This window comes from Cololabis saira, chromosome 17 (assembly GCF_033807715.1).
Source record: "Cololabis saira isolate AMF1-May2022 chromosome 17, fColSai1.1, whole genome shotgun sequence".
Classification (NCBI taxonomy): domain Eukaryota; kingdom Metazoa; phylum Chordata; class Actinopteri; order Beloniformes; family Belonidae; genus Cololabis; species Cololabis saira.
The window spans coordinates 23,926,219-23,949,729 of NC_084603.1; the positions used below are offsets into that span (position 1 = coordinate 23,926,219).

Sequence of the window (23,511 nt, forward strand, 5' to 3'; positions counted from 1 at the left end):
CCCAGGAGCGCACTAAAAACTTCACAGCCACTGTGTGTAACTATTACTTAAATTAGACATGTTCTATAGCGTCCAGGGCCGGGTTAAGTATGTGTTTCCAAGTGGGTCCCACTGTTGAATAAGCCCAGAGGACAGTTTGACAAAAGATACCTTCTGTGGTTTCCAACTAATCTTACTGTTTTTTCTCCCACAGGCCAGATGGTTTAGAGTTTTGTGTTTGCTCCTTAGAGGCTCGTGTGTGTTTACATGTTCACATGCAGTCGATGAAAAGGAAAAGCCAGGCTTTGGTTGCCCGAGCAGAAACCCAAGCTCAGAATGGAAAAGCCTGAGCTCAAATTCCCCCCGTTAAAGCGCTTTAACTTTTATAGACTTGTGAGGGTGAAGCGTGGATGTGAGCAAGCGTGATTAGTAGGGGTGGGTATTGGGAAGGACCTCACGATACGATACGCATCACGATACTTGAGCCACGATACGATACACATTGCGATATCCCGATTATGCGATATCCCGATTATTATATTATACATAGTTCACCGAAAAATTTAAAAATGCGTTACACATCTTAAAATCCAAGTTGTATATATGTACATCAGATGGTAGTGATGGATCTTAAAATCCGAGTTGCACGTTCATCAGATTATAGGGACAATTCATGGGACAAACTGAGTCAAAACAATGTTTTATTATAACTATACAAGCTAAAGTTACAACATATTTGTATATGTTTTTCATATGATTTACATCATATGAAATTAACATTCAATTTAGTATGAGGTTGCTTTAATTATGTGGCAAATGATAATAAACACAAGAAAGATGGGTACTAAAACCAAGGACAGGCACAGTGATCAGTCAGTATAGATATAAATCCATAAATAAATAAACCTCTGTCCATTATTTTTCATTTTTTAAGGACAGGAAATTGTGTTATATAAAAAATAAATTATAAAATGAAATAAAACGTGAAATAAAACCTGAGCTCAGTGCAGGGCCCTCCCAGGGTTGGTAGAGAGTGGCAATGCCCAGGACTGTCACTTAGGTAGGAGCACTGGGTGATATAATGGGGAAAAGATAAAAAATAAAAATAAAAAAAAATAAATAAAAAAAAATCGATATTCAAATTTTGAATATCGATATTGAATCGGCTGGAAAAGTATCGCGATATATTGCCATATCGATATTTTTGCCCACCCCTAGTGATTAGTAAGACACACAGAAAGCAACATTCATGTTTTGCTTCTTCTCTCTTGTGTTTAGAAACGTCAGACCTTTCAGAGCTTGAGCTGCCCCGGATTCTCATCTTCTGACAGTTGGTCATCGAGGCTGCCCCCGTCCTCCTGCGAGGCCGCCAATCAGTCGAGGTCAGACTTCACTGCCGTGCCCGAGCGGAGCCTTGCGGCACGCCAGGATGTGACGGCAGATCACGAGGAAGCGGATTCGTCCTACGAGGAGCTGGATAGCGATTCTGCTTGTAGCGTGGACTCGCTGCCCAGCTCTCCGGGTTGCATTGTGGACAGTAAATGCTCCGTATGGATGGGCGACTGCGGGACACAGGGGGACATTTTCCAGCTCGGGGGAGAGTTGGATCTGGAACAGATTGAAAGAAACTGAATATAATTAGGTGATTTTTAAAGAGACTGTGTCTGTGCTGTTTTAGAAAGCTATGTTTGATTGTACTAAAGCATGACTACCAAGATGGGCTGCAAGAAAAAGAATAATTTGAAAGGGAAAGTTATCAGAAGGACTGGGAAAGTGATGGATGATAAAGACTCGAGTATGTTGTTGATGCCTGGCTCCTTAATGACACATTTGCCTTGAACATTCTTACTGTTTGAATCAAAAAGCAGTGTCCTAGTTGCTTTTTAGGGGGGAGGGGGTATTAGACTTAACTCAGGAGAGGAAAAGTGAGGGTTAGTCTTAAAGAAAACATCTCCCAGCCTTCACTGTCTTTCCAACCTGGTGATCTAAGGTTTATAGTACTGTAGCAGTAGCTTGGCTCTCACATATTTAGCTTGTGTTTGCTTTTTAGCGAAATTGGAGGATACGGTGAAACAGGAGTCGGCAACGAGAAGAAAGAATCATCTTCTCAGAGCCTTGTCTTTCCTCTTCATCTTTTGTGCACACACCTGTATACCTTTTTTGTATGAATTTAGACTCAATAAGCTTTATGAAGAGTTCACAAAATGAAAAGTGCCTTCCTTTGGATGTATGCTCTGTAGCTCTCTTCAAGAAACCTGCCTCACTCAAAGCCACCCTCTCAGACAGATATTGATATGCAAATTTTATATTTGAATTAAACACTGAACCTCATCTTTTGAGTTCTAACAGCAGTGTGTATTTTTCTACATTTTTTTTTTTTTTTAATGAGTTGTTTGTGAAGGAATACGATTTTAAATGTCTTTCTTTTAACAGAATGGGATGTGAAATAAATTCACAACATGCACTCGTGTCTGGTTTAATTTCAACATATCAGGGGCACGGTGGCTTGATTTTATTTGATTTTATTTTTTTTTCCCCTTTGCAAGACAAATTTCACTTTGACAAACCAAAAGTATAAATGAGCAGAAAAGTTTCCAGATGCTCTTCCGAAGCTGCACCCACTCCCCCACAGTCACTTCCTGCATCACATTTCAGAACCATTTTATTGAAGCTCACTCTTAAAAATGTATCAGTCCAGATGCATCTTTACTGTTCTTTCTTTAATGGGTAGATTATTGGCTAGAAGCTTTTTTTACAGTGGCATTTCATTCATTCATTCATTCATTCATTCATTCATTTATTCATACAAAACATTGTATAGAGCATAGCAACGTTAACACTAGTATGAATCTATGTATCTATATACAAATAGATATACACATGCACATATACACACACATTTTTAACATATAGAACCCCTTGTAAATTAATTAATATAAATAAATGAATCTATTTTAACTGAAGGTACAAAATAAGTCTAATCTATATCCCAATGTGCACACACACATCTATCAAACAAATACTGCACTCTGGCACCGAACACACCCAAGGCCAGTGTCCCCACACCTAGCACCCCAAAATGACAGAGTGAGAGCAAAACCAGAAGGTTCCTGATCTGGTTGGCCGGCACAAGACACAACACCAACACAAGCACCCAGACGCCTGACAGCAACACCCACCTCTCCACCCCACAACAGAAGCACCCCGCGACCCCTGCAAGCAAAATTACATTTCTCGCCCAACCTAAACATGTTTTCAGTACAACACAAGTTATGCATATTTGGAATACTGTCTACATTACTAGACACAAGGAGTTGTTCAAATGTGTGTGTTGTGAAGCAGACAGCACCTTTGTATACTTTATCAAATGGCCAAACACAGGAAGGTTGGTGGTGGAGAATGTTGCAGGGCCTTTATCCTGGGGACTTGTGTTTAAGTACTCTGACATGTTTTTTTGTTTGTTTCAACTCAATATTTGGTTGCAGCACCAAAAGCTGCTCGGTGGATTCGGAGATGTCTGGCAAAAACCATGGTGAAGTACATCCTTTGGAAACCCTGATTGTTGCTGACAAAATAGCAGTACTTTTTTAACCTAAACTTCAATCACGTTCTGACCAAATATTTGCACAAAATACCTCACATGTAAGAGGAACAAACACGACCACTCCCTGTGTTGAGTTTTTATAGAGGAGGATATGAAGATATACTGTAAAAGTATGCTTTGTTTTCCTTTATAGCAGATTAGATTCATTTCTTGTCCACGTAACTGTTTTTTAAAAGGGTTGGTTAGTGATACTGTACTCCAAAGTTGACCAATAACAAATTAGTTTTTCAAGGCAGCAGGTCTTGAGTTCTGAGGTCTTGTTGCTGTTTTTGTCAGTGGATCTCATGTGACTTTCATTGAAGGAGAAATTTATGTAACAGCTTTGGTTCCATAAACATTATTTGAATGCGTACTTTTATTATTGAATCAGTAATCATCCCTAACCATATTGTATTTGATTATGAAGAGTTTAATCCAAGTCCAAATGGATGAAATTAGTATGCCAAGAGACAGGGCTGTCTTGGTCCATTATCATCTTTTGTTTGGACAAGTCTTAGCATACTCTATTTTTTTTTCTGGACTATTAGTAATAGAACAAGTTAAGATAAACCTGTGTTTTTCCTTTAGCACTGCCCGTAAGCCACATGAACTTGCTGGAAGCCTCTTGGATTATTCCTGGCTGGTAACCTTGCGTCCACCAAAGAACTTGACATCAGTAGAAAGTATCTCAGGACTTGCGAGGCAGGCAGACAGACATACTCAGTGACCGGGCAAGGCTGTTTCTCTCAGGGATTTCCTATCATGTCTCTGATGTCTGTCCAAGCTGCTGAGACCAACTCAAAGCACCTGCCACCTTTTTAACACTTACCCCCATAGATGTTTATCTCTTAAAGCTGCACTAGGGGTTGGTTTCATCATTATTATTGGCCACCAGGGAGGCAGACGGCTGAAATAAAGTAATAGGACAGATTGTTTTTCCAACACAGGGAGTAAAGCACTGGCAGCGAAACAGTGTTTATGTTCAAAACAGGATGTTACAGCTACTTGCGGCTTTTCCTTCGATCGTGGCCTTGAAGGAAGGTGAACTCCAACATCTCAAAGCTCAGGTTTTGGCTTTCACAAACACACCCAAACACGTACAGCACGAACACTCATTCAAAGACCCTGAAATAGATAGCCTATTGAGTATGTTTCTATACACAAAAACCCTGTCCCCGAGCTAGGACAGCTATCAGATGATATATTTCCTTCTTTTTTTATTCCCAGTTGCAGTGTCTGCTTAAATAGTGGCTGTTCTAAGAGGAAGAATTAGCTGATTAATGGGAGGAAAACATCTTAAATCAAAGGGCAGGAGAAAAAAAGACCAGGCAGGTACTGTGAGAAAGGCTCAGACTTCAGCTCATGAAACACTTGTTTAACTTCACAGAAAAGGCTGGAAGCGTAAAATCCTGTTGCTATCAACAGTAGTGTCGTTGCCTTTTGCTCCCAAAGGTCAGTAAAGCGCGCACACACACACATATTTCCTCTCTCGCAGGAACTGGCAGGCTAAACAGCAGAGAGAGTTAATATCTGAGGTAAAAGTGCTATAAATAGGGAGCATTGTAGTTGCAGTTGGCAGATGTAGACGTTGGAGAGAGGGAGACAGGAAAGGCCACGTTGGACAAATTTACAGCTCCATGGGCTGCTTGACCTCGATTACATGTGAGAAAACATTGGCTGCATTTTGAGAGAGAAAAAAAAAAAAGACTCTTTCAGCAAAATGGCTTGAAGTCTGTTTGGAGGATCTTGGAGGAGGTTAGAACAACAACATACGTTTTTCATTCAACCTTGAATGTGTGATCTCACGTTCACGTCCAGCTGAGTGGAAGTCACGCTGTCATCTTAGCTTTACCACAACACTTCCTCATGCACATTTGAAGTACTACGTCATTCAACTGTCTTTTTTTACATGAGCAATAGGTAAATACTATGTTTGTTTTTTTTATTTAGAACCAGTCTCTAATATTCAACAGAAGTGACTGCCTTATACACAATATAACAACAAATGATTCAGAATTGCGTCACTTGCCAGCAGTACTCGTGTTGTAAAAAAAAATCAGGGGGGGTGGTGGATTTTATCATATGGGGACAGATAATTTGTGCTGATTACAAATAATATAATATATTACAAATAATAGCACTGACCAAAAAACCTGCAGAAATACTGCAGGAATGACATAGCAGCAGTTAAATGCAGCCTTCTGTAAGCTTTAAATATCCACTGGGCTTACATCAAATACATCAAAACACAACAATAAAAAACACTTTTCTGAGCTTATCAATATGACTCTGTCCTTCACAGGATAAGTAAAATGGATTACTGCAAAAACTGAAAATATTAACAAGAATATTTGTCTTATTTCTAGTAAAAATGTCTCATTTTAGTAAAAAAAATCTCATTACAGTTAAAACAAGACTCATCACTGGAAAAAACAACAATTTTCACCTGTTTCAAGTAGATTTTCACGTAAAATAAGTAGAAAAATCTGCCAGTGGAACAAGATTTTTTTGCTTGTAATGAGAAGATAAATCTTGTCCCACTGGCAGATTTTTCTACTTATTTCAAGTGAAAATTTACTTGAAACAGGTGAAAATTGTCAAATAAGTTATTTTTCTGGTGATGACTCTAAATGTTGAAATAGCAGTAAAACCACATTCATTGATGAAATGACATAAGGGATGGAAAGGGGGGATGGCAGTTTTACAGGGGGATGATTTGGACCGTTTTTATTTCAGGGGGGGATGCCATCCCCCCTCATCCCCCCTCAACTCCAGTACTGCCTGCCAGAAACCAAGACTCTGATGTAGTAACTTGGTAAGTCTGATTGATTATCCAAATGTTACTACACATTATCTCTTGCTTCACTAACTACGGTTATCGTAAGAGTTACTCAGGAAATTATACTCTTAAATGACGCTCCATCTAACACCATTTTATTGGCTGGCGACTGTTTACACACACGTTGGCACCTTTCATGCAAACTACATGCAACCATGGAAACCTGTGAGCAACCAGCCCTTGAAAGGAGGTATGTACAGCACTGTATACTTTTATATGACTAATTTCACCTCACAAGCTCCAATAACCTCTTGCCAGTCAACAAATACCCTATTATTCCTTGTGATTGGGAGTTGCCATGGTGTTCCTGGTCTCTAGTACAGTGTGAATGAGGCCTTATATAACTGTGTGTTAGATAGATTCATTATTATGAAGAAAGTGGACTCTCGTGTAGACTCAGTTTGGCTGTTCTGCATAAAGAAAACGTACTGAAAACTCTTGCTTTTGTTGAGTAATGGTACATTTTGTGTTGAAGGTGGAGCAGATAATTCTTCCTGTTCAGGACAGGTGTGTTTGTCGACATGCGTGCTAATAAGTACACTGGTGGACACCTAGTTAGACAGGTGGCCGGTAGTGTCACATGTCAATGAATGACTGGTTCTCCTCACAGAGGTGAAGGAGTGCAACCCAACACTTGTTGTGCCCTCCCCCTAAGTGATGCCAGGAAAATTTGCAGGAAAGAGAGTTTTGAAAATATGCAACCAAAATTACCTGCCTCTTCCTTTTAACCCATGAAAAAAAGAAAAGAACACGTCAGAATCACACGTTTTATAAGCCAAGCTTTTGTCCTTGTGCATACGTTTGTGTTAAAGTGTGTATACATTTCACCGCGTCAGCATTAAGAGCAGCTGGCTAGCGAGCTCCCGGCCGTCTGTCCTCCAGCTAGCACCGTTTAACGGCCTACGGCCGGGGTCGAAGGTCGCAGTTTTTCTCTCAAATCCTTCCCGGCCAAACCAGAAATCTTTGTTGCAGTCTGTTCGCACAGTCTACAGTACAACAATTTATCAACTAGCCTGGTAGATCACACAGGTCCATAGGAATTCCCCATCCAAGGAGTGGCACCGACAGTTGCTTATCCATCTGCCTTTGCACACAATTGGTTAGAACTATGACCAATCAGAGCAATGAACAAGATGATGTTTTCAGAGTGACTGAAACGAGTTAACAGGGAGCATGTCGGCAAAATAGCAAATAAATCTATCTTGCAAAGAAATTATTTGATTGCCGTCTTCTACTGAATTAAAAAAAACTAAATAAAAAATCTGAATCTTTCATTTTTGACTCCAAAGTCGATTCAAACAGACATTAATCCTCAGCTGCATCTGCACTGTTGACATTCAGATCACATTACCGTTCTGTGGTCATTGTGTTAAGACTCTACATGGATAGACTAGATTTGACTGGCTCCCCAAGACCCAATTTAAATTAGCTAGCAATACATTTAGATTTCTTGGCCAATAATCAACTATTTTCTCTTTAAAATAGGAATGATTACTCTCAGTTTTATGTCTCTCTTAAGGGTCACGGAGGGCTGATCACTCAGCTAAAAATGGTCATTCAATGAGGAGCTCTACTTTAGCAAAGTAGAGAAACCTGGATTTACACTTTTGTGTCACTATCCGTTAGAATCTTATCATCGTTCTTAGACAAATGACAGATGACTGACAGATGTGAGTTACTGTACTTCTTACAATGATGGTGTTAGAAAGAGATTGATAGTGATAAAGATAGTGATGGACAGCCTGGGGCATTACCTGAACAATGACTACTTGATGAGTTGACCGAGATAAACCCTGAAAAACCAGACTGCACTATCTAACACTACACGTAAATCTTCCTGACTTTATGGGAAGCAGATGGTAACATTGTTCGGTGTTGATGTGCTCAGTGGCATTCAGAGGAGTAATGCTGCCAGCTCTGAAGTTACAAGAAATAAAGGAGTGCCAAAGGGCCACAGACCGACGAGAGAATTCAACAACAAATATGCTGCCAAAAACATATTCCACTCTGGAAATGTGTTGCCATGCCGCCCAGACATTTCCCTTTCTGCATGTGCTGCAGCTGACAGTGTATTTAGAGAATGTAGGAGAGATGAAGGGCCTTTTACTCAGTGGACGGACGCATGCTGAGGGAGAGGAAACATATGCTCCCTTTTTTTTTCAAGCAATAGGGTAGTACACACAGGAGACTGGCCATTGACTTGCTTTATACACAGTGATGACTAAATGGTGAACAATGGGGGACTGAAATAGACATGTTTTTGCAGCGGCTGGTCTTCGCGCATCCATCACATCAGTTACATCTGGGTCAACCGGTGCTGCTTGGATTACTCCTGGCTGAAACCGAGGGCAGTTCACCTGCATGCTGGAAATACCAGTTGGTGAACATCTGCAGAAACTAACAACCAGTGCCTGAGAGAAAGAGAGAAAAAGTAAAATAAAATGAACAGAGCTGCGTGACAAAAATGTCATTGGTGTGGGTGTCAACAACACTTACCCTTTTTGCCTGAAAAGGTCTGCAGTGCAGCTCAAAGAAGTCTTCCCATAAAAGTTGTGTGCACAGAGTAAAATCCTTAGATAATATCAAAACAACAGGATACAGATTTTTACCACTGCTATGCACAATTCTTGATTTCTAATCATGCTCCATGTCGTCAGTGGCCTCTGCCCTGTCAGTTCAACTCCCTGGTGTTTGTTTTCCAGTTCCAGCTTGCAATGGGAGTGAACAAAGCAGGCAGGGTTGGCTCAGGACACTTGAACTGTAATCAAACCGAAATCAGTGACTATTCAGGGCAGACTACCAGAAACAACCTCAAAGGTCAGAAAAGTGCCAACACAACCACAGCCTGCATGATTACCTTCAACCTTTGGTGTAAAGGTAGACAAATGTTTCAGTCTATGTGTGGTGCAACTACCTGAAAGAACATGTGTAAGTTTCACAGCATTAGTTAAACTGCATTCGTGAGTTAATCTTGAAGTATTAAATGCAGTATCATACTGAGCTTGCATGTTTGTGTAGAAATACAAATATTTTAATGAAATTAGATATAAGAATGTGAAATTAGGTGTATTAGTTCCTTTATATAATTTGGTGGACTATAATATCATTAAGACAACTGCCTGATGACCCCGAAAATCTAAAGCAAGGCTGGGAAACTCCAGTCCCCAAGGGCTGCTATCCTGCATGTTTTAGACGTTTCCTTGCTTCAACACAAGCCTATACGAATGACTGGGTCATTAACAGACTTGTGCAGACCTTAATGACAAGCTGATGATGATCCATGAATTTGAGTCAGGTGTGTTAAACCAGGGAAACATCTTAAACATGTGGGACAGCGGCCCTTGACTGGAATCGCCTGCCATTGATGTAAAGGATATGTCAATTAACAGCATTCAGAGTGCCTTGCCTCACTGCCTCTTGTTTGCCTCCATAATCAAGAGAAAAAAAGGTCTGTAAGGATTAGAGGAGAGGAGGCCGTGAAAAGTGCATAAAAGAATCAAAAGAGAAGCCTTTTAGTGGAAACAAAAAGTCAACTTTTTTTTCTACTTAACAGTGATTTCAGTGTATCTTAATCCTGCTAAGTATTACATCTATTTGTATTACAGGCAATACAAAGACAGTTTGAGAATATGGATATCTGTAACTTCAGTCACAAATAAAATAAGTAAATATTGAATGATTATCTGTACCCACAATTTAAAACTCGGCACCTTTGAACTTCAGCTACATGTAGATGGGTTTTGTAGATCGCACAGTCAAACTGAGAATATCAGGTCTGATATCCTTCAGATCTTTTCAGGCCACCCTTCGCCTGGATTCTGTGGGTGCGTCCAGGAAAGGCGCCTGCCGTGCATTTGGATCTGTAAACATGGGTAGAGGAGCAGGCAACAGTCTGTGATGTTATCACTGTAGACATTAGCTGGTGGGCAGACAACAAATGAACACGAAAGCCCTAATTAGATTCAAATTAAGTGACTCTTTAAACCAATTGGTGAGTTTCTGGAAACTCAACAAACACAACCAAAGGATATTTGATTGTGTGGGCAGATTATGCCACTGTAGTACACTATATGAAATGGTTCTGATCTGTTTTTAAGTTAAACATGGACATTACTCCAGAATTCACCTAACTCATGCTGCTATTTTCCTTAGGGGCACTAAGGCATTGTTTTTGCACCTTTTTTTGAAACAAATCATTCTTGTGCATCATTTTTCCAATTGTAATGTCATAAACTTTAACATTTAACATGCTAAGTATGACCTGTAAAGTCTGAGATTGTAATGCTTGAGAATTTCTTTCAGTTTTTCTGATTATTGCATGAGCTGACCTTTGAGTGAACTTGCTGGAACATCCACCCCCAGGGAAGACTGACTGCTGTCTTAAATTATTTCAATTTGTGAATTATGTGTCTTACTGATGAATCATGGCCCCTAAACCGTTTGGAAATGATTTAGTAATCCTTCTCAGATTGAAGGCAGCATCAATTGCTTCTCTAACATAATTCCTTCATAAATTTCCTTCTTGGTATCATGTTGACATAAACCTGTACAGTCCAGACCAGCAAACTCTATGAACGTCTGCTTTAACTGAGGTGCTCACACCTGCAATATAAAACATTAGCATAATCAATAAACAAGGTGATTACATAGACATTAACACACACATAGTGTGTGTGTTTCAGATAGTAAAAATAAAAAGCACGATTTAAAGTTTAAACAGAAAAAAGCAATAAAATAAAACAAAATAGAATGAAACAAAAACAACATTTTATAGAAAAACACACTCAATATTTTGGCATTTTGCCAGACCCTGAGGGACAAATCTTAATGGCTATGAAGCTGTATTCTGAGTTTTTTTCCCACACTTCTTCTCCTATTTGGCTTACTTATAAAATAGTTGTTAGATAAGTAACGGACAGTTTAATATTTCATGTGTTGTTGTTCTTTTGCGGGTTGCTTTCACCTAATTTAAGATCTGGCATGGTCCAAATCATTTATTTTTAAACCTTTGTTCTGAAGTATTTTCACAACTAAACAAGTCACATCAAGCACAACAATGTTCCTTTTATTTCAGTATGTTAGCTCTTTCTGCATGCAAAATGTTCACAAATGGTGTAATTATCTTTAAAAGCAGGCACTGCTTCTGAACTACTGGAAACACCTTGTTTGTAATTCAGGAATTTCTGTCTTTTCTTTCTTTCTTTTTTTACCCCTTCTCAAACATAAACATAAATCAGTCCCTAATGCATGCCTCCTTAAGTTCCTTCCCGTTCCTTCATTTTACCCGTTTGACTGGCTGTAACAATAACCTGGATACAAGGAAAAAAATATGTTGCCATTTATGTTTCTCGAAACCCAAATTATACATTCCTCAGGCAACAGAGGCCAACGTGTCCAGCACAAGTGACCATTGGTCAGGATCTGGAAGTAAGTCAAAATTTAATGTTAAATCATGTTGTTTTCTTTATTCTTAAGCAGGTATTTTACAAGCTAACCTTAACTACATATCTACATTTCTAAATCTGTCCGGAAGTATATATTTTTGTGTGTGTGTGTATGTAACTATCTGATGTGTATACATAACTATCTGTTTAATATGTATGATGAAGTTGCTTTATTGTAGGCTTTGATCCACTTTAAGATCATGATTATCTTACATGACTCAAAAGTTGATCCATAAATCAGGTCCATAAACTGTTTAGACATTGTGCACATGTGAGGAAAAAATATATATATATATATATAAAATAGTTTCTCAAGGAATGTCAACGTATGAAATTATGGTGTTGAAAAAGATAAAGTGGCACCATATCACCAAATATGACAAAAGGACCGGACAGTTAAAACAGATAGGCTCTCTTTCGAAACAGTGCAGTATGCAGTATGCAGTATGTAGTATGCAGTATGCAGTATGTAGTATGTACTGCGCACTGCATGGTCCAACAGTTATTGTTAGTATATATGACAGTGTAAAAGAAGTAGCACATCATCCAGGTATGTTTTACATACTGCAGACAGAGCTATTCTTCTACTATTACATACTGTGTTATTCAATTTGAGAAAAGCAGTAAGTATACATAGTCTAGTATGCTACTTTTAAAATAGTCTGGGACTTTTAAATAGACAGATAAAAGATTATATGAAATGGTGCAGGAAAGTACAATTTGTCAGAACTTTAATATTTCACAGACTGTTGAAATGAATATTACAAAACTGATTTGTACAACACCCAACAGCTTATTACACAAGGTGCATTTTTTTAAGAACTCTGGCTCTCCTTTTCCTTTGTGACACTTCTCACAGCTCATTCTGCAAATGCTCATTAAGCAGCTCCATCTGAATGAGAAATGGATTCGGTTTTGAGAATGTTTTGATTTCGTTTCACAATATCTGAAAGGAGGAGAAGCAAGCAGGATTGTGGAATGCCATCATATCCTGTGGGAGAGTATATTCTTGATACATGTTTTCGGTGATGCAGGTTCCCACCAAGAACTGACAGATTATTAATCAGTGTGAGCCTCTGTTGCTGCTTTGGTGTGGGTCCCTGTCAGGGATAGGCACAGATAGTTGTGTTTGATCTAGCTCGAAGAGAAAATTAGAGTGCTCAGAAAATCCTTGGTAATACATCAGCAACTTGCTTTTATCTGAGTAGAAGCCGTACATCTTCTGTCGCGCTCACTGTACTTCTCATCTTAGGTTTCATCCAAGCAAAGAAGTCAAGGTTAAACCAAATTAGCTCTGCTTTAACGACAGGAAAAGGTTACACCTGTAACTGACGCAGGAAGTGACAAAGGCGAGCCTTACGGTTTGAATGCTTTCATCTGTCTGCACCCTTTTTTTGCCCTGTGATGTGCTTTGACTTTCTTTTTAAAGACAATGTTTTCACTTCCCCCTCACATTTTCGATGTGTGAGACTCGTGCACACAAACAGAAATGAAGACAGCCATTGTGTTAAAGCTCTGCAGGGCAGTTGAATGCAAACAGTCGTTAACATGCACATGTGCCATCACAGAGATGTGAGTAAATTAAAAGACAGAAAAGATAATGGAGCTCTGGGTGAGCACAGATGAGGCCTGTGTCTGTTATGTCTGCCTCCCTACAGGTTTGCATGTTCGCGACAAAAGAGAGAGGCCTCTTCCCTTGTTTGCTCAGTGTGTGCTTTCCTAGTGTGCGCCCTGCTTCTGTCCTGTTTGTGTACAGTCTGTGTATGCCTTTCACCGATTAAAGAATGCAGTCGCCTGTGTAGGAGTCACTCACTGTTTGGGTAGTGCACTGAGCGAGTCAGTGGATGCGCTTCACGCCTGTCTGAGATCTGGATGTTTCCACTTGTTCTGGTTCATTTTTTAGCTTGCTCCTCCCTTCCTTTGACATACACTCATAATCAGTGAGATGAAGGGTTTGGAGGAATGCTGGAGGAGGGAGAAGAGATGGGGGGTCTCTTTCTTGTTTTTCTCCTTTTTCGCACTCCATAACTGAGTTGTCTGATCCTTCCCGCTGGGACCGTTGGGCACTTACTTCCCAAGGTTAGGGATCAGTGTCCATTCAGAGAGGAGGAAGCTGAGCTGTCACTGGTTCTTCTATTTATCAGCTTCCTTTTAAGACTTATAGTTGTATAATCTTCTTTGCATGGACATCTACAGGGTCGTGTGAGGAACAAAGCATGTATATCATATAGGCACGTGACCTCAGCATACCACAGTCACCTCAATGGCATGTCTATAGAAGGGGGTGCATGACTATAACTGTGATTGTCTTCCAGTAAAAGTGAAATAAAATGAGCACAGCCACAAGGAGGCCATCTATTGGCAGTATTTTTGACAGTTTCACAGCAGTTTGACAGCAAAATGTGACGGTCTGAAAACAATTTGAGGCCCTTGTGCAACGAGAAACACCCAAGTGAAAGTGCAGGACATTAAGTGTGTGAGTGCAAGGATGCAGGTGAAGTGGAGCAGTTTAAGGGGAAGAGTGAGCAAGAAAACTCGGAATAATGTGCTCAAACCTAATGAAAAGGCCCTAATAAAACATAGTAATGAGCCCAATATACAGTATACTCTGAGTGTATAAATGCACAAAGAGCACACATTTCAGAGTAAAGAGGAAACAGGGAAAGGAGAGAATGAGTTGTGAAATATAGGGGAGAGTTGCAAGAAAGACTGAACCAAGAATGCAGCATTTATACAAACAGCCAAGTTTCAGCAACGTCTCCTCTTTAAATGTACGGTGTGACAAGACTTTTTTTTCCCTCTGTAGTGTGAGAAAACCACTACAGACCACAAAGTGTTTTTCAATCTTTGTCCCTCATCGCATGTTACATGATTTGTCAGCAGAGGTAAATACAGGCAAAAGCCTGCCCGAGGAAGTCTGCAAAGGCCTTGTAAGGAGTGAGGGTTTGGAAAGCCCCATAGCATGCTATTCGTTTTCCCTCCCCTGTGCTCGCCAGCCCACTCCACCCGGCTATTATGGCGGGGTTGCTCTCAAGGGACCCCCAACACAGACGCTAGTTTGGAAACCCCAAGCACGCTGACCGCCTGCGTTTCAGGGAGGGGGGGAAAAAAGGGGAAGCAAAGGACAAAGAAAAAGGAGAGAAAGGCCTCATTGCTGGCTGAATCTTCCTGAGTCTGTGATTTCAATCCCCTGTCCGTGTAAACAAACAAAGACATGAAAGAAGAAAACATGGACAGCGTGAAGAAAAGAAACGTGGAAAAAAAATGAGTGGGGGCAAAAAGCAAGAGGGATGAAACAGTCCAGAGGAAAAACATGCTTTGGCAAGAAGCGTGAGATACAAGTCACCAGCTCATTTATTGGTGCCACTGCCAGACACGGAGACAAACAAAACACATGCAGGCAGCAGAAGCTGGCCAACACACAGACTGGCGTGGAGAGAAGTTTCTTTGACACAAATCAGTTTTTGAACATTTTTGCATAAGAGGAAAATACTTTTATTGTAGTTTTATTACCCTGTTGAATCTCTTCTTTCATCATGCAGGATAGTATATTTATTACCCGTTTCTATTTATATTCTATGCAGGACACACAGAGTAGATTCAAGATAAAGAATTACATAAATAAGGCAGATAAACAAACAGGATAAGGCAGTGACAGAGTGACAAACCAAGCCTGGAGGAAGCCTGTTTGGCACGTGGAGGAAAAGCATAGAAGACGTGCAATGAATGAAAATCAGCCGACAAGAGACACGGGGAAGCACAGCACTATAAATATACAGGGACTAATAGACTAATTAGACATAAGGGATGCAATGAAGGTGAGACATGTAATCATTAAGGGAGGAAAACATACAAAGGGAGGAAGTTAAACAAACATTGACATAGGTTACAAGTCACTAATTAAAAAAAACTAAAAAACAGGAACGAAAAACACAAATAAAACCCTGGATTAAGACTATCATAGTATCTGATTTTAGCTGTTACTGTTAAACCTTTGACAGTCTTTATATTAGCATGACAAAATCAGCTCCGAATTATCACTATCAAACAAATTCAACTTTTTTTCTTTTTGAAAGATATATATGTCTTATTTAAAAAAAAATGTTTTAGGAACATTATTACCACATGAGAGAGTATGCACTACCTTGTCTCAGCACACTTAACAAACTATGCTCACACTCCCACAAAACTCACATAAACATATTTGATTACCATTTCTCTCATCTGTGCAGTTGGTAAAGATCCCACTATCTAGATCTGTTTTTTGTTGAGTCATTTGTTGAACTGGTTCAGGTTGTTAAAACACTACTGCAGCTGGGAATGCTCAAGTAATGTATGGCCAGTAGGTTGTAATAAATCACATTATAGTTCCTTCATCACATACAGAATTATAAACTCTGATGGTCCATTTCTGTCTCTTGTTTAAGATTTTAAAGACCAACATTAAGAATTTTTGCTTTATAGGCAAAACTTCATCACATTCAATACTGCATTGGAACTTTAATTTCCCATTTTCTGACAACCCCCCCAAAACATTATTAACTAATTTCTGTTTTAAGTGATTTATATAAGCGCTAAAGGGCTTTAGCTGTTCAAAGATAAGTGAAAAAGCATGAACAAAAGAGTTACAATGCCGCTCTAATAAGGTACAGTGAATGCACCATAACTCAATGGAAAGGCTGGACGTTTTCAATCAAAGCTGAGTTGGTGATGTAACAGTGCATGCAAATCTGACCTTCTCACTGGATCAGATATTTCCAGGGTAAGGGGACTCCAACAAAGTGAAAAGGTTGTGGTATGGTTGATCCCCCCCCCTCAATTTGATGATGATCTTAAACAAAAATACAGTATATAGGTATATTCTGTCTAACACAGAAAAAGTAATTCATTTCAAAATATGTCCCATTGAACTATGAAAATAGCCTAACACGATGTTTTAGCCCAGTCCCCCAGCACAGAACTTTCTTGTGCTAAACAAGATTGTACCAAACCAACTTCACAATCTCTTTTCATCAGTAGTTTCTAGTACCCCTCATCTGTTTTCAACACCCCATATTTCCCTTGCTGAATGATTCAGTTCTCACACTAAAACTTCATTAGTAAAATCTGTGATCTTTCAAAATCCAGTTTCCACATCACAGAAAAGCTGTTTACAAAAACCAGCACTCTTTTTGCACTTTTTTATTAATCTCTGTGGAGTTAAATGATCAAATCTTTCTTTCCTGCTCTCTAACATTCTCCACTTGGGAAGAAAAGCAAATATATTTACCAGTCCAGGCCCATGTGGAGCCATCTAAAGCTCTGAATAGACTTGGAAAGGCTCCTTGCAGAAGAAAGAGGGGTTTCATTCAAACCAACTTCTTTCTATTCTTTCATTCTCTTCACTCCATTTCATCCTCCCCTGGTACATACCATAGGAGCTGTAGTGGTGTTTCCAGCTGCCAAAACCAACCACAAAGTGCTTTTAAATCCATGTCATATGTCCTGTTTCTGCCTCGCTCTCCCCCCACCTCACAAGTTCGAAAACTGTGCCACAGGGAAAGAAATAGGAATGGACTGGAAGTCTAACAACTGTGTGTCTGCTGCACTTTCTGTTTAGACAGATTGACACATAAACACAGCTGATCCTCTTTTTGATCTTTACATATCTGTAATTTATCCATATCTAAATATTTAATAAAAGCTTCCTCCAATTCAGAAGATTTCTGTGTTCTGGACACAAGACAAACATCCCAGCCATGCATCATGTATTTGGAGGGAGTCCAGTCATTGGAATGAGTGTTATGGCAGGTGATTCGAAAAGGTTGTGAGCCACATCAGCAGCAGCAAGGGTAACCACGCTGCCGTCTGCTGATGCTATATGTCTAAACTCTTTCAGTGTATCTAATTCAAGAAAGCTATGCAGATAACCTTAAACCAGCAAACAACTCTGACACATTATCACCCTTTCACATCGTTAAGGAAACATTTTGATCACAGTGGTGTATTCACACATCTAGCACGACAGGACATATCTGTCTCTTTAGCAGCTAAACGTTACAGTATTTTCACAGACAGTTCATGATTGAAGCTGTTTGAAGCAATGCAGGTAGCTTATACCATTAATATGCAAAAAAACAGGTGGAAATAAGGTTTATAAAGTACGACGGAGTATTAGGGCCAAACTAAGACAAAAAAATTGGAAATTACGAGAATAAAGTCATAATATAATGAGAATAAAGTCGTAAAATTACGTGAATAAAGTCGTAATAGAATAAAGTCGTAATATTATGAGGTTAAAGTCGTAATATTACGAGAATAAAGTCGTAATATTACGAGAATAAAGTCGCAATAAAAAAAAGTCGTATTATGAGAATAAAGTCGTTATATTATGAGAATAAAGTCGTAATATTACGAGAATAAAGTCGTAATATTACGAGAATAAAGTCGTAACATTACGAGAATAAAGTCATAACATTACGAGAATAAAGTAGTAACATTATGAGAATAAAGTCCTAATATTATGAGAATATAATTTATGAGAACTCTTCTCCCTGTGTAAAAATGAGGAATATTGAGCATTTTGTGTTATATTTATATATTTATAATATATATAATATTATGACTTTATTCTCGTAATATTACGACTTTATTCTCAAAATATTACGACTTTATTCTCGTAATTTCCTTTTTTTTTTTTGTCTTAGTTTGGCCCTAATACTCCGTCGTAATAAAGGCAGTTTAACTGAGCCAAATTAGCTCTGAACCATTTAGCTGAAAGATGATGACCTGTGTGAACTGTGTGAGATAATCGTCTCTGGGTTCATCACAACAACTGTAATCTTTTGACACAGATTACTTTATTTGTAATTATCTGAGATACTGGTAAGTTGAAAGTACGTTTAAAGAAAGCTATGCAGGTAACTTTAAACCAGCAAACAGCTCTGACACATTATCACCTTTTAACATTGTGAAGGAAAGGTGAGGGTTTTTGTTTTCCTACAGTGAATCCAGAGGTGAATGACAGTAATCAGAGATTCTATGATTGTTTTTATTCTCTGTATGAGAGTTACTGGATGTGCTTTTGTACACACAGGAGTGTTTCTGTTGCTGGGTTTGATCTTTTCACTGGCATGAAGCCTTTTGGATTACCAGAGCTGTTTGTGCAATACAAGATGTCAGAAAGGGAAAAAGCACTCAGTGTTGACGTGGAAATGGTGGGTTTATGAGAGGGAGTGATCAGAGATGCAAAACAAACATCACTCTTCCTTCTTTTGTGAAAATCCTGAAGGGTGAGTCCTTGCACATTGTTTCTTTAAAACTGTCACTGAGCAATTATTCAGTCGTATCAATCCAACTCTGGATTATTTTTTCCATAAACTCATAGACTCACACACAATGAAGGAATGGCTGTAAACAGGTTGAATCACAGTCTAACACACTAGCTCTTCTGATTTGATCATTTCAAACACATCCTTCCCTCCTCAGCCACAGACTGGTGTAAGGTTTCTTCCTCCCATCTGTCTCCCTGCATGTTTCTCCTGGCCCAACTCTTTTGTCACCACGAATGCTTCTGTTCAATAGAAGCCAACAAGCACAGAGGTCCATCGACATCACACACCCAGGCCACCTGATTTGACACAAGTGAACATCATAACTCTGTTAGAATAACCCAGTTAAGCTAATAGTGGATCATGAGAAACACAGTTATGAAGACTGACTTTCTCTGATGGTTATTAAATTAGATGCAAAATATAATCACTATTACTATATTACTATTTTTTTTGTAAATCTAGGATTGTCCCGATGAGATTTGCTTTGTAATAACTGCTGACTTACTTGCTTAATTACTTGGTATGTTCTTGTGACCTCAGAAGATTTTTGGTATTTGTCAAAGTCAAGATTAGCTTTTTCAATTAGATAAGGTCACCATTCCTCTGAATTAGCCTCTCTGACATCAAAAAAACAGTTTGAACATTGGGAAGTACCCTTATCTCTATGCAAGTGTCCAGTTGAGAAGACAGGAACTACTATCCTTCATATTCACGGACAGACTGTGTCGCAGGAGTGGTTGACCAACAAATGACAATGCATCTGTTAATGAAACCACTAACAGATATTTTTTGTATTTTATGAAAGTTTTTTGAAATTCGGACACCCTGAGAATGTTGTTGTCTGTTTATGTGTGTGTGAGTGAATATTTGGAGAGAGAAAAATACTCCACTATGCTGGAAAACCTTTCCCTATCCGGGAAAGATGGTGGGCGTAGTATCAGGGTTTGGCCACATTGGTCTGGGCCATGAGGGCTCACCATAAATCAATTTGGAGTGAAAATGGAGCAAAATTACATCAAGATTTTAACCAAAGATGACGTGAAAGACTTTCAAGTAAGAAATTCAAGTGAGAAACCTCACCAACGCCCCAAAGTTTAAATTGTTGTGTCTAAAGGAATGAGCTAAAATTTGTCCAAGCTGATGTGGAGGACTGATCAACCTTCTCCTCAAATGTATAGCTGCAGTTACGTCTGACAGAAAACCACCAACAGATGTGTAACCATGGCTCACTTTACTTAGAAGAAACATTCCAGAGTTAAATCAACCCTCGGTGTATTATGAGATGGTAAAGGATGTAAACTTTTGCTAGGAACCAAAACATGATTCGAAGCAGTTTTGAGCGATAATGGAATCTATCTTTGCAGTAAGAAGCCTAGAAATGTTGGCAAAGAGCACTGATAGGGTCCCTACAGACAAACCAAGGTAATTTTAACTTTGTATGTGTGCAAAAAATGTAATAAAAAAAGACTGTTTGTACAGTGATCTCCACCTATTAGCTGCTACATCTTAAAGTCTGTATGACTGCCGAGCAATTATTACATAAACAATGGTAGGTAAGAACTCCCCTAACGGGAGAAAAACCTTAAGCCAAATAGCGGGAAGGAAAACCTGCCTTTTAAGAGGGAAAAAAACCAGAACCTGACTCATAAGGAGGGACCTTCCAGCAGGAGGCCAGCTGGGCAGAGCAGGAAAAGAGAGACCAGAAAGTGACAATGAAGAACAGAGAGATGGAGATGCACAGATATATTGTCAAAGGTACAAAAAACAAGATGTATTAGTATTTATTAATAATCCGTTAGCTGGAGGGCTAAGAGTTCTATGTACATATGACATATACATAGCTAGCTGGTTTACTACAGAGACGGCTAAACAGGTGCTGACAGCAAACACTGAGGTGGTCAGAGTGTGGGACTACAGGTCAAGCTCTGGTTTACAAATGTGTACAGAAGAGAAAAAGAGGGGGCAGACCAGCACAACAAACTACAAGAACAATGGACCACAATTGTGCTTATGAGATACTTCTAATTAATAACTGTGGATTGATCTTAAGAAAGGAAACAGAAAAAGAGGAGAGCCAAAAGGGGTGAGGGGCACCGTCAGTGGTTCATGTTGGTGCCCTCCTCCTGCAGCGTAGCCTATAGCAGCATATCTATGATGAAGCTGTTTAAGACGAGCTGCTCTACTCTTGTCCTGCAGCTGCTGCTATGACTACTGGCCCTAATACACAAGTTCAGACTAACTTTAGGCTTTACTGAACAGAAACGTTTTAAGTTTAAGCCTCCTTAAAGCGGCACAATGTAACTTTCAGCTTTTGTTGAGTTTGGCGGCTCCTTTGGACAAACGGGGTAGTGCTTTACCAGAAAGAACACTACATTTCCCATGAGCACCAGCGCGTACTGCCGGAAAACTCCTGTCCCCGTCGCGTGCATTTGTTTTGATAGTGAATGAAATAAGACGGGACAGACTTTCAGAACTACTTTTCTGTTTTCAGCGGTCGTTTGCAGGATGGATAGCGAAGATGTAATGTATCTATTTTTGGCTAAACAATATAATATGACGATGTTGAAAATCACTAAGTTCAACTTGGTTTTATTAGTGAAGTCACCTCCGCCCCCCCACTCCTGTTTCAGCGTTTCTACTGCACCTTTTTCCTGTCACGTTTTTTCTTCATCATAAATTAGTAGTCCAACATACTTACTGACAAAATAAAAAAATACTTTATAACCTGTGAATAACTGAATGCCCATTCCTTATATTTTGCAGATCAGCCCTGCACAATTTTACAGTTCTCAGGAAAAATAGTAGAACCCAAGACGAATCGCCTGTATGTGAAAACATTCTAATTTTGATTCTTATTTAACATAGAACTCTACATTTACATTTGTATCATAACAATTCTGTCTCTCTTGTCGGACATCCCTCCTCGTCTTTCATCTCACGCCAGCGAGTGAACGCCGAGCCAATGTTTATTCTTGTGCGGGCATTTTTTTTTTGTCCGGGCATTTAGCTTGGTACTCTCCCGCTTTCTTTTTTCGACTCCTCCGATAAAACTTTTATTTTCTTCGTTTTTTTCGCTGCTTCGGCCATGATACCAGCTTCTGCTGAGCTCTGCGCTCCACGCCCCGCCCAGCTTTCGTCTCGACTACGAATCGGGAAGGAGGGGGAAGTGACGTATGCCGTAAAGCAGTCAAAGCCGTAAAAATGTGTAGTTTTTTAGTGTGGCAGGGTTCCTACCATGCTCCTCAAAGTTACATAGTGCCAGGGAAGGCGATACAGACCCCTCAGACCATGACAGAGGTGTCATTAAACCTGATGTACCATCACAATGACTCTGGACATATTATATTAAAGGGGACCTATTATGAAAAACACGTTTTTTCTTGTTTTAACATATATAAAGAGGTCTCCCCTCACCCTGCCAACACAGGGAAGATGAAATCCCATGAAAATCTGCAAGGTCTGTTCCCCCCCGCCCGGAGGGTCCTTCCAGTGTCATGTGACTTCTACGAGCCGTTTAGATTCTGCGCCTATGGTGACGTCACCATAGGCGCAGAGGTTCGGCCCCCGCTGCTGAAACCACGCCCACAACCAGCTCCGCCGGTCGGAGCGTCCGCCATTGTTCCCACAGCGAGGGGACAGTAAAAATTAGGTTTTGCATCGACACTTACCCTCATAAAAGGATCAGTTCCCACAGCCCGGACCCGGCAACTGCACACGAGTCAGCGGTAAGTGACGTTATTTTTTTATGTTATTTATATTTGTCTATGAGTATGATCTTTGCATGGGCTAAGTATTTAGCTTAGCTCCGGAGCACCGGGGCTCCTCACCGGACCGGACCAGTGAGGGGCCCCGACGGGTACAGTAATACATTTTTCTTCTGTTCATGATTTCAGATCTTCCAAGCACCTGAAGCATTTCAACGACACCTTCAGAAAACGCACGGTCCTTCCTTGAGCCAGCAATAGTGCATAAATGTTATTTATATACAACTTATGTTTTATTTTTTAACAATAAAGTTGTCATTTGTGAAAATTCAGTGTTGTGATTTCTTTACAGTTAACATGATTCATTTGTCTTGAGGAATTGGAGTAAATAACTGTGGTGTACCTGTTTATGAATCTTCCTGTGTGAATTAGTGTGAAGACGAGGTGACCCGGTCAGGGAACTAAAGGTTGATTTATGGTTCCGCGTTACACCAACGCAGAGCCTACGGCGTAGGGTACGCGTCGATTTAACGCAGAACCGTAAATCAGGCTTAAGATCCGTTTAAACCGTGTAACTGCATTCGAGCGTCCGACTATCACGTCGAGCTGCGTGACATCAGACGCTCTTTGTCCACACTGAAACCGTTGA

The 23,511-nt window shown here is 39.7% G+C and overlaps 1 protein-coding gene across 2 annotated transcripts in view; it reads left to right on the top strand.

Annotated features, from left to right (window-relative positions):
* LOC133463353 (protein FAM53B-like) overlaps window positions 1-2,443 on the top strand; it is a 28,054-nt gene extending 25,611 nt beyond the window's left edge. For both annotated transcript variants that reach the window (XM_061744854.1, XM_061744853.1), the window contains exon 5: window positions 1,258-2,443. In XM_061744854.1, coding sequence (XP_061600838.1) covers window positions 1,258-1,611 — 354 coding nt within the window. In that variant the 3' untranslated portion in view covers window positions 1,612-2,443. The remainder of the gene's footprint in view (window positions 1-1,257) is intronic.
* The last annotated feature ends 21,068 nt before the right edge of the window (window positions 2,444-23,511 follow it).